General features: G+C 49.8%; 1 protein-coding gene across 6 annotated transcripts in view; it reads right to left on the bottom strand.

Moving 5' to 3' along the window:
• SEZ6L (seizure related 6 homolog like) overlaps positions 1–11,969 on the bottom strand; it is a 184,685-nt gene extending 172,716 nt beyond the window's left edge. For all 6 annotated transcript variants that reach the window (XM_073886795.1, XM_073886796.1, XM_073886797.1 and 3 more), the window contains exon 1: positions 11,847–11,969. In XM_073886795.1, coding sequence (XP_073742896.1) covers positions 11,847–11,940 — 94 coding nt within the window. In that variant the 5' untranslated portion in view covers positions 11,941–11,969. The remainder of the gene's footprint in view (positions 1–11,846) is intronic.
• Between the last annotated feature and the right edge of the window lie 2,291 nt (positions 11,970–14,260).

The raw sequence follows: 14,260 nt of genomic DNA, 5'->3' as shown, positions 1-14,260 counted from the left end.
GTGAGCACCTGCTGACTGCTCAATGCGCCACGTTCTGAGTTACATGTTGGTGACAAAGACACGAGGTGTTCTTAGTCTGGGGGAGGACAACCATGTGTTAGCATGCATGCTAATAATAAGTACTTCCCGCACACTAGTTTAGAACGATTACATTTCAACATTCATTCATTCCACAGCTCTGCATTTATCGCGCTTCTGTTTTCTGGGAAATGTACTGCTCATTGAGAGGAAATGCAACACATCCCCTACCTTGGAGGACCTCATTGTCTAGAAGGGCGGAGAAAGGCTTTCAAACTCTTGCATCTGTGGGGAAGTGATTGATAGTGATTGTAATCTGTTTGAGGATACATCCCCTGGCTGGACACCTGCTCTGCTCTGGCAGGAGCCGAGGTCCTGGGCTTGCAATACCTCAAGGTGGGTACACAGTGAGACTGCGTCCTTCCGATTTTTCTGTGACATCAGTTGTAGGACATGATACATGTTGAATGAGTATAGGATGATATCATAAATATTATCTAATATTATATATGTTACTGTAAGTATTGAATGTCTACCGGGTACCAACCACTATTCTATGCATTTTATAGGGTCAGCTCATGAATTCTCACTGCATCTTGTGATGTGGGTCCACTGATCATTGTCCTTTCACAGCTGAAGAAACGGAGGCCCAGAAAGTTCAGTAACTTGCCTAAGCTTACACATTCAGATTAACAAGAGTGGTCTGAGGCTTTCTTTAGAAACAATGAAGTGTTGCTTTTAACCCCAGTTGAAGTAAATGCATGCAAATGAGCCCCAGCACATCATTTTTTATTTATGCCATAAATTAGGCAAATTTCCCGTCCTGAAGCCCTGGAAAACTAGGACTGATTCCACATATTTTTCATTAATTTCCAAGGTGGTTGGCCCCAAATTAGCTTTACAAGTCCGTAAACCTGCCTTGGAGGGGGCATGGAGATAGAGGTCTGATCAAAGGTCTGTAGGGAATGAGGAATCAGAGGATTCTTTGTCCATTTGTCTCCTTTTGCTCATAGCTTTACAGTTTAGTGGTGCACTTCCACATCCAGGGCTGCCACATACAGTTGCATAGGTTGTGCACTGCTTAACTTCAGGGGCGGGGGACCATTCACCTACACTGCTGGAGATGGTCGGGGAGGTGACATAAGCATTGCAATCTCACAATCCACCCTATGGGGGAGGCACAGGAAGCATTACATTCTCTTTTTGCTGATGGAAACTGAGGCTGAGTTGACCAGACCCCTTCCTCCAGCATAATACAACACAGAAACGCCAGGGTTGGGATCCACGTCCAGGCCTGTCTCGTTCCTATGCCAGTGCTTAGTCCACCACTCTCAGAAAGTGTACTCTGAGTACATTCTTTTAAACACCTCTTCCCTCTGTTTCCATAATATTAAAGCTTTGAAGAAATCACAACATTATATAATAGCCACATTACTAAAACCATGCAGAGAAACCACATGTTTGAAAAAGCACATTCTGTTCTCCCACTAACCTCTGCCATTGCTCCTAAGTGCATTGTTCTCATTCCAGGTGAACCTTCTCATGAGGAGGGGGAGGGCTCCTGGGACCCTATCTTGAAGCTTCTCTTCTTTTTCTACCCTAGCCTGATGGGCAGAGAATGGACCCCTTGAAATATCCAGTTACACCAGTTTATGAGGACCCCCTCTCATAAACACTACTACAAATGATCTTTCCCTAAGCTCACCCAAATGATGGGAACACTGTGCATTTTCTGCAAACGCTTTTTTAAAAAAGATTATTTATTTATTTATTTTTATTTAGAGAGCGTGGGGGGAGGGGCAGAGGGAGGAGAGAGAAAGTCTCAAGCCGACTCGCCACTGAGTGTGGAGTCTGACGAGGGGCTCGGTCCCATGACCCTGAGATCATGACCTGAGCCGAAATCAAGAGTTAGAAGCTCAACCGCCTGAGCTACCCAGGCGCCCATCTGCAAATGCTTTTGTGCCCTTCGCTTCCCAAACTGTGGTCATTTGTGGCCAAAGAATGTGTTTCTTTCTTTCCTTCCTTCCTTCTTTCCTTCCTTTGATCAGACCTCTATCTCCAGACTTCCTTCTTTCCTTCCTTCCTTCCTTCCTTCCTTCCTTCCTTCCTTCCTTCCTTCCTTCCTTCCTTCCTCCCTCCCTCCCTCCCTTCCTTTCTTTCATCCATTCAACAAACAGCTGAGAATAAAGAGGTAATAAGAGACAACCCCTGACCCCAAGGACCTCACTGTCCAGTGAGGAAGGGAGATGAGTCAGCAGATACATTTGTGATCTTTCCCAGTTCTTAGATATATTTATCAGTGAGGCCACAGCTTGATGACTATGGATGAAAAGAGTTCCAGAGCCACATCGTGGCAATTGGAAGGGTTGAGAAAGCAACTGTGGAGGACAACAGAGCCAGGGTGTGAAATGTTACTGGTGGTGATTGCTCTACCCCAAGTACGGATGTGACTAGCTCTGTGTTATGCCTCACGGCATGTTTACCACACCCGCCACAGATGATTGGATTAAACATGAGCAGCCAACCTCTTGCCCCAGCAGGACAAGCCATATTCCTCAGGAATATGAACAGGGAAACATGAAGGAGCTGAGTGTTAGGGGCTACGTCTGGACTGCCATGACCTAGAGCAGTACTGTCCAATAGAACTTTCTACCAAGATGATAATGTTCTCTCTCCAAATGGCAGCCACTAGCCACACATGGCTACTGAGCACATGAAATGTGCTAGTGGGACTGAGGAATTCTAACTCCAATTTAATTTCATTTTAATGAATTCACATTTAAAACTAAATAGCCACATGTGGCTAATGCCTACCGTATTAGATGATGCACATGTAGAGTTTGAGCCAAAGAAGCCATGACAGCCCATGCATAAGTAGAGGTGATGAGAGAGATCGCTGGTGAGTGAGCAGAAGGAGACAGGCAAGAGAGAGAGAGAGAGAAAGAGCCAGAAGCAACTGATGCAGGGAGAAGCAGATGCCATGGAAGAGAGAAATGGAGGAAAGGAGCCCATCCCTGGAGCATCCTTGGCCCAATATTTGGGGTAACTTCTTAATCTTGATCTATCATAAATGACGCTTTGCTCTGTAAAGCCAAAGAAAAACTGGTTCCTCTCTTGGAAGCCAGCATTGATCTGAGAATCTGAGAATCAGCTAAGATTCAACAAATCATTGCCATCATCGTCATCACTCCCCCCACCCCAATCATCTGAGTTAAGTGACTTGTCTAAGATCACACCATTAGGTTGGAACCAATATCTGTCACTCCAGAGTCTGGGCTCTTTATTGCACTTTACTGCCTTGCTGGGCTCTTAGTCCTGAGTCAGTGCTCCATTTCAGCATCCCAACCCACTCATTTATGATGCAAAACCTTGGCACATGCCTACCCCCAAACTGGGAGTGGGTGAAACCAAACAAGGAAACCATCACCCACTGGCTCATACCCACCCCTCTGCCCTATAGGACTTGTCCGAAGCTCCAGACTCCACATATTAGACTGTATCCACCCACCTTGCTCTAACTTCCAGCCCTTGAGTCATCCTTGCTATCCAGCTACTTGCCCAAGGCTGGCCCTGACCACATCATCCATGCCTCAAGCAACCTTTCCCCAGCTCTCTACACCCCACACCACCACTGGGTTTCTCAATGAGCCACTCTGTATGGTGAGAGCAGGGAAGCACAGGGGGGGCACCTGGCCTGGGACCTGCACCTCCCTGGGCCTCCATGCTTTATTCTTGCTTGCTTGACTCGAGCCATCTGCTTAGATGGCACCATTCCCAGGTGTGAGCTGGTCCGCGAGTGCCTCAAAGATTCAAGTGCCAAGTCAGCACGGGAGGGAGCTATGGCTTGATTTCAGCTTCTGCTAACGCTCCTTTTATGCAGTCACTCTGCCATGGCCTCACAATGTAAATATCCAATTTGGGTAATGGATGCCATTGGTTTCATGGAGACGGATGTCTTAAGGCTCTCCACGGGTCTCCAAACGTACACTAGAGGAGAGCAGGGATTCCACTGTTTTTAAAAGAGGGTAAAGTCCCTTTAGAAAATAAGTCAGAAAACAGGAGTTAGAGGTTCGAGTCCTGGCTCTGCCATTCACTTGCAGTGACACCTTGGGTGAGCAGGTCCTTTCTTGTCTTTGGGTCTCTTTTCTCAGTAAAATGAAATTATCAGAGAATGGCCTAAGGCAGGTTTGAGAGCCTGAAGAACTGCTAAGATCCAATAAATACGACAGACCCCGGGAAGGGTACCTTGCTAACTTTTTCTGGAGAGCATGTCAATACTAAGCCCCCCTTTTATCACATCCTCTCTGGGAAAATGAGCAGAGCACAGACCATTGCCTCCATGTGAGGCCCACTGACGGCTCGGGGCAACCAAGCTCTCGTCAGCATCTCACAGAAAGCAACTCTAAGCATGGGTTTTTATTCCCTTTTCTAGTTTCTGCAGCTGCCAGGGGCCCAAGAGAAGGCAGATTCTATAACACCCAGTGTCGTGCCCAGAAAGTTTCTATTTTGAAATGAGCTAAGCCACAGGGTAAATAATTGCAGCCAATATGCCCTTTGGAAAGAGACACGGCTCCGGCTGGGACCCATTGAATGTCCGGCCTCATGGCTGTGTGTTTGCACAAAGGTTGTTGCTGTTCTTCACAAAGTGTCTCTCTCTCCTTCCTCCTCTAATTCCTCTTTCTCATCTTCCTTTCTGTAGAATTCGTCAGTGATTTCACATCTATTAGCTCACTGATTTTCCTCATAGCAATTCCTTGAGGTAGGATGCTCTTGTCATTTCCAGTTTTCAGGTGAGGAGCCAAGTCTCCGACAGGTTGCCCAAGACCACACAGATGTAGGAGAAAGAGCCAGGAATCGAATTCAGATCTTCAGACTGATGCTACCTCCCCACAACTAGTATTAAGGTGAAAGGTAATTTAGCATGGTTTTACAAACGGGTTGAGCCTTACACTGGGTGAGATACAGGCTGAGAGACATATGGATGAGGAAGCTTCGGTTGAGGGTTTTGAGGGAGACGTGTGAAGTAGTAACTCATGCACTGTGAGTACAAGAGTTAACTCTAATAGAGGGATAAAATGTGACGGGAGGGGTGCCTAGAGTATGATCAATAACTGGCACAGAGAAGAGAGACGCAAGGGAAGTTCTCACAGAAAAAGACAATTAGGGACTGGGTTTTGAAGGATGAATAGAAGTTCACCAGCTGAATATTGGTAGCAATAATGGTAACTTTTTATTGAGTGCTTGCTATGGGCTACAAGTATCTACCCACTTTGACTATTGGTAACAATCTTGCAAGGGAGACAGGACCCTGATCTTACATATCAGGCTCACAGTGTTCAGAGCAATGAAGTTCATAGCTCAAGGTCATGCTGCTCAAATCAGCCAGCGGGGCATTTCATCTTCAGTTATACAGACTCCTAGGATGACAGGCCAGTTTGAAGGAACTGCATGATAAGAAGGATGCTTCACCCAGGAGTCAGCAGAGGGCGTATGGAGCGTTGAGAGGAACTCTTTCTCCTTTTGGTGAGTTGACTTGAGACACCTGGCATTTGCCACTGGGTGAGGAAAGACCTCCCCTCCCAGAGTCCAGTCCGCCCTTATTTCTGGGCTTGTGTCTGCTCTCCATTTGGCCATGGCTATGTGACACCTCATACCCTAGCATCTAGAACAAACCTGGGCTTTGGAATCAAAGAGTCCTGGGTTTGAATCCTGACCACATCACACGTTGCTTGTAACACCTTAGCAAGTGTCAATACCTTTCCAAGACTCGGTTTCCTTATTTGTAATATCTACTTAGTGACATCACCTGATAGGGTTGGTTGAGGATCATAGGAGTGAATATATAGGGTAAGCACATGGACAGTCCTCTGGCACAGACTGGACCCACGCTAAATGGCAAATAGCAGTGCTATATTTTGCCATTCTTTCATAAAGAGCCCAGGAAGAAATGCATGCGAGTGCTTGGGGTCTTGAGCCTTCCATGCCAGCACCCACCTTCCTAAAGCCTGACTTTCTGGTATGCATAAAGCATAAAGTCTCTTAACTCCCATGTCTCATCCCAGCCCTGTGAGGACAGCTTTGCGTATGTGGTCGTGGTTACCGTGATCCATTTTACAGATGGGAAAACTGAGGCTCATAGCTAGGAGGTGATTGAGTTTAGGTTCCTGAACATAGGAGCTTACAGAAACCAATTTCCTACACTTTAAGGTTTCCATTAATGGTTGGGTGGCCTGGGAACAGGAGAAATTACAAACAGCCAGAATTTCAAAGCCAGCCAACAAACCAGCCATACTCTGCTCACTCTCTTTAGTGTACTCTTCTTGGCTGGGAAGAATAATCCCTATGCTCTCTTTTTCTTTTTCTCTTTCTTCTTCTCTCGTTCTTTTAGAGATATTAGGGGCTTCGGAAAATCCTAGCTGATTTGGGTCTCTGCCTTGCCAGATTTTGGAGTTTGGTGAGCCAGGTTTCAGACCCGTCCAGCCTGACCACACACCAACGATGATGGCATCTTGTACACACATTTCATTGGGAAATAATATGGGACCCACCTTGGAAGGCTCTGGGCCCAGCACTCAAGCGCCCACGCTCAGTGTCAGATTATCTGGATTCGAATCTTACCTCTGCCACTTCCTAGCTGATGACCTTGAGCTTCCTGAACTAACAGTCTCTCTTAAGCCTTGGTTTCCTCATCTATAAAATGGAGAAAAATTGTGGAGATTAAATAAAATAACCTATGCAAGTGCATGACGTATATTCAGTAATCATTAGATATGACAATGATGAACGAACCGCCCACATATACACTGTAACCTGTTCAACTTCATGACTCACTTCGATTCAACCAGTTTTACTTGAGTGCTTACTATATGTCAGGAACACTGGTGGGCAGAGGGTACACATCCAACACACCTCTGACAAGTATTTATTGGTTCCCGTCACATATCAGCAAAATCTGCCCACGAGCTTGGGCGATGCAGAATGTAAGAGACAACCGTGAGGTGTGGCATTAAAAAAATTGATACCCAGGTTGCAACCACTTCACAGCTTTGTGACTCTCGACACACTGCTTGACCTTTCTGTGCCTCCACTTTCCCAGTCTATAAAATGGGGATAATTATCGCATCTATTGGGGTCGTTGTGAGCACTCTCCGAACGAATCTGTACAAAGCACTTATCACAGGGCTTGGAACAAAATCGACACTCAGTGAATGCTGTTTGCATTGCTGAGACACGGTCCCAGCTGTGCTGTAGTAAATTACATCAGGCAGGTCCACGAGAATCATCCCGTTCTCTTGGGGACACCCTCACCCCGACCCCTTCACCAACACCAAGAGGTTGCTGCGAAAGAACTACAGTAACCAGAGGATTATGCAAATATGCTAATCCAGTGAAGCGGCATTTACCCAGCACTGTGGCTGTTATTGGTACTCCCTAAACGGGACTGGCTGTCTTCAGAGAGGATTCCTTTGGTGTCATCACAACCTCTAGCGGACAACAGGGAACACGACGCCTCACGAGCCTTTGTTCCAGCCTTCCTCTGCCCCCGAAGTCCAGGGGAGAGCAGGGAGGAAGGGCAGGTCTGACGATTTCTTTCACGTGTCAGGCTGGGTGCCCACCAGCCTGCCCCTCCCACTCACTCCTGTTTTTCTCTCTCTCTCTAATTCCACCGGTGTGTGATGTGCTCCAAAAGTGAAGCCTGCTTCAGAATCTTCACTACCCCACTGTGGAAATCGCCCCCCTGGCGGCTGGTCCCTGTCACATCCCTGCAGGGCCAGCTCAAATGCTACCTACTCAGGGAAGCCTTCCCTGACTACCTCTGGTGAGAATGAACCACACCCCACTGTGAGACCCCATAGCGCTCTGATAGTCCCCTCCTGAAGCACAGACCACGGCATGGATGCTAGTGGTTTACTTCTGATCTCTCTTGCTAGGCTGTTTTTGCTAGGGCAGGGACCTCATCATATGACTGTGTCTCCTGCACCCTACGTGGGGCTTACTGCATGCACAGAAAGTGCTCAGTAAATGTTAAATGAATGAATGAGTTAATGTCTTCTCCAGAAGATTCTTTCCTTAATATCTCCTTTCCAACCATTACACTGCCATCCTACAACTCTGGTACCATGGACTCTGCTTCCTGATGGTAATACTGAGGCGCAAAGATTTGCAGTATGAGACTTTGGGAAGGAAGGGCACCTGCACCAGGTGAAGAACAATTCTCACCTGCCACAGGCAGCAGCATATAGGTACCTGGGGTCACTCACTATCCCACCTCCACCTCTCCTACTTTGGCCTAAATTATCCAGTTATCTATGCCAACATCGGCTTCACACCAACTTCGGGGAGTCACTCTCTTGGTGCCTACTAATAAGGGCAACTTGCATTTGGGAACGCAGGGAAGTAAACGAAGGACCATTACTTGAGCATCTACTATGTGCCACCTGCTTTACAAGGAAGTGTTATGTAATCGTTGCAACCATCCTTCCAGACTGAGACCATCAATCCCGCACCCCTGCCCCCGTTCTGCAGATGGTTAAATGGATGCTCAGAGAAAAGAGTTCTGCTGGAGGTCACGCATTCATAACCATGGAGCCTGACCTGGACCCAGGTTCTCAAAGCCACAATATTTCTTTTCCAGAATGCTATAAATCTAATACCAGCGCCCAGCTCAAATTCCCCAGAACAACAGCCTTGCCACAGCCTCTTCGGTGTTTTGCAATTTGGCTGAATGAAGGAAACCACAGACTGGGAGGAAAAAGGACAGCTGGACTCTGCATTCTGAAGCTGCCTTTCTTGGAGCATGCTCCTGCCTTATCACCTTTCCTTCCCCTTTTTCACTGCATGGCAAGTGTCATCAATAATTTCCCTCTGAGAAACAGGAATCAATTGTAGGAAGCAGAAAGGGGTGCGGGTAGAGGTGGAGGCGAGGCCATCTTTAGAACTCCACTCTGCTGACCTTTGACATTGCACTCACCTGCTGGTTGGTCGCAAAGGGCAGAATTGGCTCCTTCTGCCCTCTGTCACCAAATACAGCTTTGAGCGCCCCTAGTGGAGGTCTGCAGCATGCCAGTGGACCGAGCGGGAGGACCAGTAAATTGAGCCCTTTTGAATAGCTTTTTGAATAGCAGAAATTTGTGAGCAAAACCACAAAACAAGCCACTCTGATCAGGAAGCATCCTTTTGCCTTGGAAGAGGGAGGAATATAACATTATTTTCCTAATGTCTAACTAAGCCTTGTGAACACAAGAAGAATCCCTCAAGCTTAGATTATAGGTGGCCCCTGGCAGGAGCAGCCAAAACTCCATGGAAAAGAATGGCAATCCATAATGAAAATAGTTGTTAAATGAATTTAACAACAACGCACATTAGAGACTAGAGGAGGCAGCAAATTTGAGTCTTATTGAGCAATATTAAATTTCCTTTATTAATTCAAGAGAAAAAGAAAAGAAATGACACTCAGGCTCTGCAGTCTTAGCACGTAGCTACAATTATTCCCCATGTGCATATCTTAGACAATAAGAAGCCTCTTCAAAACCAAGTTATACTTTATACTTATTCATGCCTTACAGCAAAATGGCCCAGAGAATCTCGTGACCTGCATAAGAATGTAGCAACAAGTCCCTTTCAAGTATTTACAAATCCCCTCACTGCACAGGCAAACAGGAATAGCTTGCAACACTGTATTAGATGTAAAGCTCTCCTTCTGACATAAGTGGAAATTGGGCTCCAGGTTAAAAATAGAGTTCATGGTGAAAGGTCAATTGTTTCCAAATGCACCATCAGAATTGGCAGTACTCACTGGCTATCCTCATTCCTTCCTTACCACTCAGAGTCTTGGAGTCAGAAGCACTGGGTTATTAATGAGCCTCCTGAAGTAGTACATCAGTTGATTTGAATTTGGCGGTGACCTGAAGTTAATTAAAAATATATGCTGGCTAGTTGTAGTGTCGAACAGTTGGAAAAGTAATATGAAATGTCTTAAAAATTAACACACACATATTTTGTGTTTGAAGCCAGTGAAGAAAGCAGGATATGAAATCCTTGTCTCGGATGACAATTCAATTCAATACGTGCCATTAAGACATTTTTCCTGGAGGGTAGTGTATTGGAGAGTGTGGTCCTCAAAGGAAGAATCACTTTAGAAAAGCCAGCAAGACACTGAGTAGCTTTTGGGTTCTTTCTGTGCATTAGTCACAACACAGATTCAAAGGGGGATGAGGGAGGGAGATGTGGACTATGTTCAAGGCCACCAAGCCATTGTTGGAAAGACAGCTAATTAAGAAAGGGCATGCTGTGGTGGAAATGATTTATTTAAACCAATTCTCTTCTCCCATCTTTCCCAGAGAAACTGTCCAGACCTGGTGTAAATTGTGATTATTATTGCTTCATAAAAGGGGGGGTTCTTTAATGATATGCTTTGTTAAACAAAAGGTGATGAATTATTTCCTTTGCTTTGCACTCCGGGGCTCCACATTTAAAGAGAAGGGGGTGGGGGATAAAATGCCTGATTTATGCTGAGGAGGGCACTCCAGGCCGTGGGGAAGAGTTGGAGGGAAGGGGGCTCAGAGCTAGGGCCCACGGAGCTGGGAGCTGGGAGCTGAGAGCTGTCCGCGGCCTTTGGTGCTGAAAGCAGGTGTGCGCGCCAGGGGTCCAGAACTCCTTAGGGAGAAAGGGCACACCTTGTGCCCCAACTCCGGGTCAAGATGGTACAAACAGAGATCGAGGCTCCAGATGGGGAGGGTGTGCGCCCTCCGACTGTCTTCAGCCTGGGCAGACCCTGCAACTGCCTGCTTATTTCCCCCCTCACGAGGAGCGCGTTTCTGGGACCTGGAGACCTTTCAGAAGGCTAGGTCGGGTGGTCTACCAATGCTCTCCTCCACTTTGGGGTCTCCTAGTGAACTGATTAAACCCTCACAGCTTTTGGGGTTAGCTCTGGGTGAGTGAAGCGCCCAACCTCCAACACACAACTTTTCCTAGGGGACCTCAGCGGGGTGGAGAAGAGGGTGTGGCTCCGGGTCTCGGAAGGAGGAGCAACCATCCTCGGCTAAACTTGGACCCCCTTTCCCAACCGGCAAGCACGTGGTGGATGAAACTAGCACCCCCACCTCCCCAGTTCATAATAGTGTTGAGACACTAGGCTGTCTGGGGTGGGTGAGGAGGGAGAGTGTCCGCTCAGGTTCCCGACTGTGACCTGACATCTCTCCCTCCCCCGCCAAGTTCTGAGAGCCCTAAGGCCCCTCCACCGGCCTCCAAACGAAAGCCACACCCAAGTTAGGCATCCAGACACTTGGGATCGGTCCAGGGACCCGGTCCCTCAGGGCAACCTGAACCAAAAGGAGGCAAGGGGTCCTAGAGTGGGAGGGCGCGGCGCTATGACGCCCCCAGAACCCCAGTTCGAGTCTAGTCCTCAGTTGCAGGGCGGGTCAGCTGCCCCCTTTCTCGTCCTCTCCCCGAAAGGGTGAGAATTATCTGGCACCCAGCCCCGGGTGCGGTTGCAGAGAGCTCCGGGCATCGGGGGTTTGGAGGAGACCCCACTCCAAGGATATTCTCTGGGGCTGCAAAGGGGAGTCAGCCCCACAGCCGAGCAGACCGAAAGGGAACCTGCAGCCGAAGCAGGAAAGCGCCGGAGTCCTTCAGACGCATCCCCGCCTCCACACTCACATCAGCCCGGGCCGAGGGGACGCGGTTCCCAGCCCCGAATTTGGGCGGCCGCCCCCGCTCCCCAACCCAGCAGGCGGTGCTCGAGTCGCCTGGGTCGGCCCAGACCCCCTGCCGCCCCGCACTCGCCGCAACTTTGCCCCCTCCCCCGCCCCGTCCCTCCCGGCGCTTACCTCCCGCCAGAGCTGCCGCGGGGCTCCCCAGGAGCAGGGCGAGGAGCAGCGAGGTCCCGCCGAGTACCGCGGCGGGCGGCCGGGCCGCGGGCATCGCGGCTGCGGGGGGCGCGGGGCCGTGGGCTGCGGGCCGGCGGACGGCGCGGGAGCCGGGAAGCCGGGAGGTTGCGAGCGCGCAGGGCAGGCGCGGCGAGGGAGGGGGCCGCGGGCCGGGGCAGCCGCCGGAGCCCCCCGGGCGGACGCACGCTCAGCCCCGCGATCGCTCTGGCCGAGCTGCGCCGGGCGCGGGCGGGCGAGTGAGGAGGAGCTGGCGAGCGAGCGAGCGAGCGAGCGAGCGGGGAGTGAGCGGGAGGAGGGAGGGGGCTGGGGCCGAGTCTGTGCCGAGCGAGTGCGACGAGGGAGGGAGGGAGGGGGCGGGCGGGCTGCAGGGAGAGGGGCCGCCGTCCCCCAGGGCCAGCCTCCTCCTTTAGCCACCGGCCCGTCTGTCCCGCAAAGTTTAACGCCAATTCCCCTGGCGTCTTGTGGGCCGAGCGTTTCCTCCCGGCGGATGCTCACGGCAGCCCTGTGCTGACCAGAGACCAGAGAGCGTCCTGACCATTTTCCAGACGGGGAGATGGAGGCCTCAAAACCTAGCACAGCCTGCAGCCTGCGAGAAGCCTAGAGCTTTCCATCGCTCGCTCAGCCTCCCAGAGAGACCCCAGTCCCAGTTCTCTCAGCTGTATGGCAGCCCTCCCAGACCCCGTTGGGCCCCAACCAGCCCTCTGCCCTGCCAGCCTCCCGTGTTTCCAAAGTGACTCCTGTAACCTAGAAAGTCTCCAACTCTGGGGATCTGATGAGAGCTGTCAGTCTCCCTAGAACAATACAAATGGCCACGAAATTGTGCATCCAATACTGGAGGGGGGGCTCCTAGCCCTGTGAAGCCCAACCAGGGACTATAAATTACAATTTATGTTCTAATCCGAGTTCCATCTTTCACATCCCCTTTGTCAACAGGGCGCCAGAGCTAGCCAAGGCTTCCTCTGAGCTCAGCCCCTTAGCTCTGCTCTATTTGCTCCCTTCCCCCACCTGAGCTGGAGTTCAAGGCCCACCCACCCTCCACGCTGTGCTCTTGCCCAGCCCTGATTTTCGGCATCTTGTCTTTTCTCCACAAATGGAGGTGGTGGGGGACAGTAGATGGGGGAGACAGGCAGATGCTTGGGGACAGGCATTTGCCAAGGGCTACATGAGGGACAGGCTTATAGGCACTCCCAGAGACTCAGACGGACTGTGTGGGCTAACTTTGCAGACCTGCCAGTTTCCCAGGCCTGTCACCCCAATTTAGAAGCCCTCCCTCGCCCTCCCCCTACTCCACCTTGCCACACTATCTCCACATTGCAGCCTGAGCAGGCAGAGGGAGCAGATGGAGAGAAGGTTGCAGGCAGCAGCGGGAGGAATATGTCTTTAGCTGAGTGGTGGAGCTGGGAGTCCCTATAAAGAATGGGTGGGGGAGGTGAGCGCAGTGTGGGAGAGGACTGGAGGGGAGAGGGAGCGCTTTGGCCTAGGGAATCAAAAGACCCCCAAACCCAAAGCTTTCCCATTCATTCACTCATTCAGTGCTTTTTACAGGGCACTCACTACAGATGCAAATCTGCATCAGGCTTGGAGGACAGAGAGTCCCAGTAAAACCCGCTCCTTGACTGCAAAAGTTTCCATTCCTGCTATTTCCTGGGTGGTTTTTCTAGAGGGAGGCTGAGACAGGGGGTGCATAAGACCTGATTTCTCCCTTGGGGAAGACGAAACCTTCCATTGTTTGTGCTGTATTCGGCTGAAAGCTCTGTAAGGAGGGACCTTGCGTGTCTCCCCCATCACCATACACTTAGGGCCTGCACAGTACTAGTATGCAGTAGCCACACGGTAATGCTTGTTGAATGGAAACATAGACAAGCAAAGAAACTGAGGAAAACAGAAAGGGAGAAGGTGAGTGAGAGAAAAACAAAGAGACAGGCCAGCTCCACACTTGGCGGCAAGGAAACTGGTGTTTGTAAGCATCTCCTGTTTGCCAGGTGCTCCTACCACACAGTACGTGGTTGCTCATGTCAATTTCATCATGATCCTTCACCGTGACACATGATTGACTCCGTCTGACAAATAAGCACCTGAGTCCTCGAGAAGGTCACAACCTAGCTGAGGTCACTTGGCCAGGAAGTGACGGGACAGGGTAGATTCAAGACCAGGTCTGAGTCCAGAGCCAGAACCCATCCCGTCTCAGGAATTGGATGGCTGTCTCCATGCTGTTACTGGGTAGATGTCCCCTGGTGCTTTGACAGCCCCTCATTACCAACAGGCCACAATGACTAGAAGTCCATCATCAGGGTCACTCTTTTGGTAAAGGCATTGGGCATCTAGAACGTCATTACTTGCATCCGGGTATATTA

This window comes from Callorhinus ursinus, unplaced genomic scaffold (genome assembly GCF_003265705.2).
Source record: "Callorhinus ursinus isolate GAN/ISIS: 27379988/994484 unplaced genomic scaffold, GSC_fseal_2.0 scaffold72, whole genome shotgun sequence".
NCBI lineage: Eukaryota > Metazoa > Chordata > Mammalia > Carnivora > Otariidae > Callorhinus > Callorhinus ursinus.
Note: the sequence above shows the minus strand (reverse complement) of the source record. Positions and strands in the feature narration are given on the sequence as shown.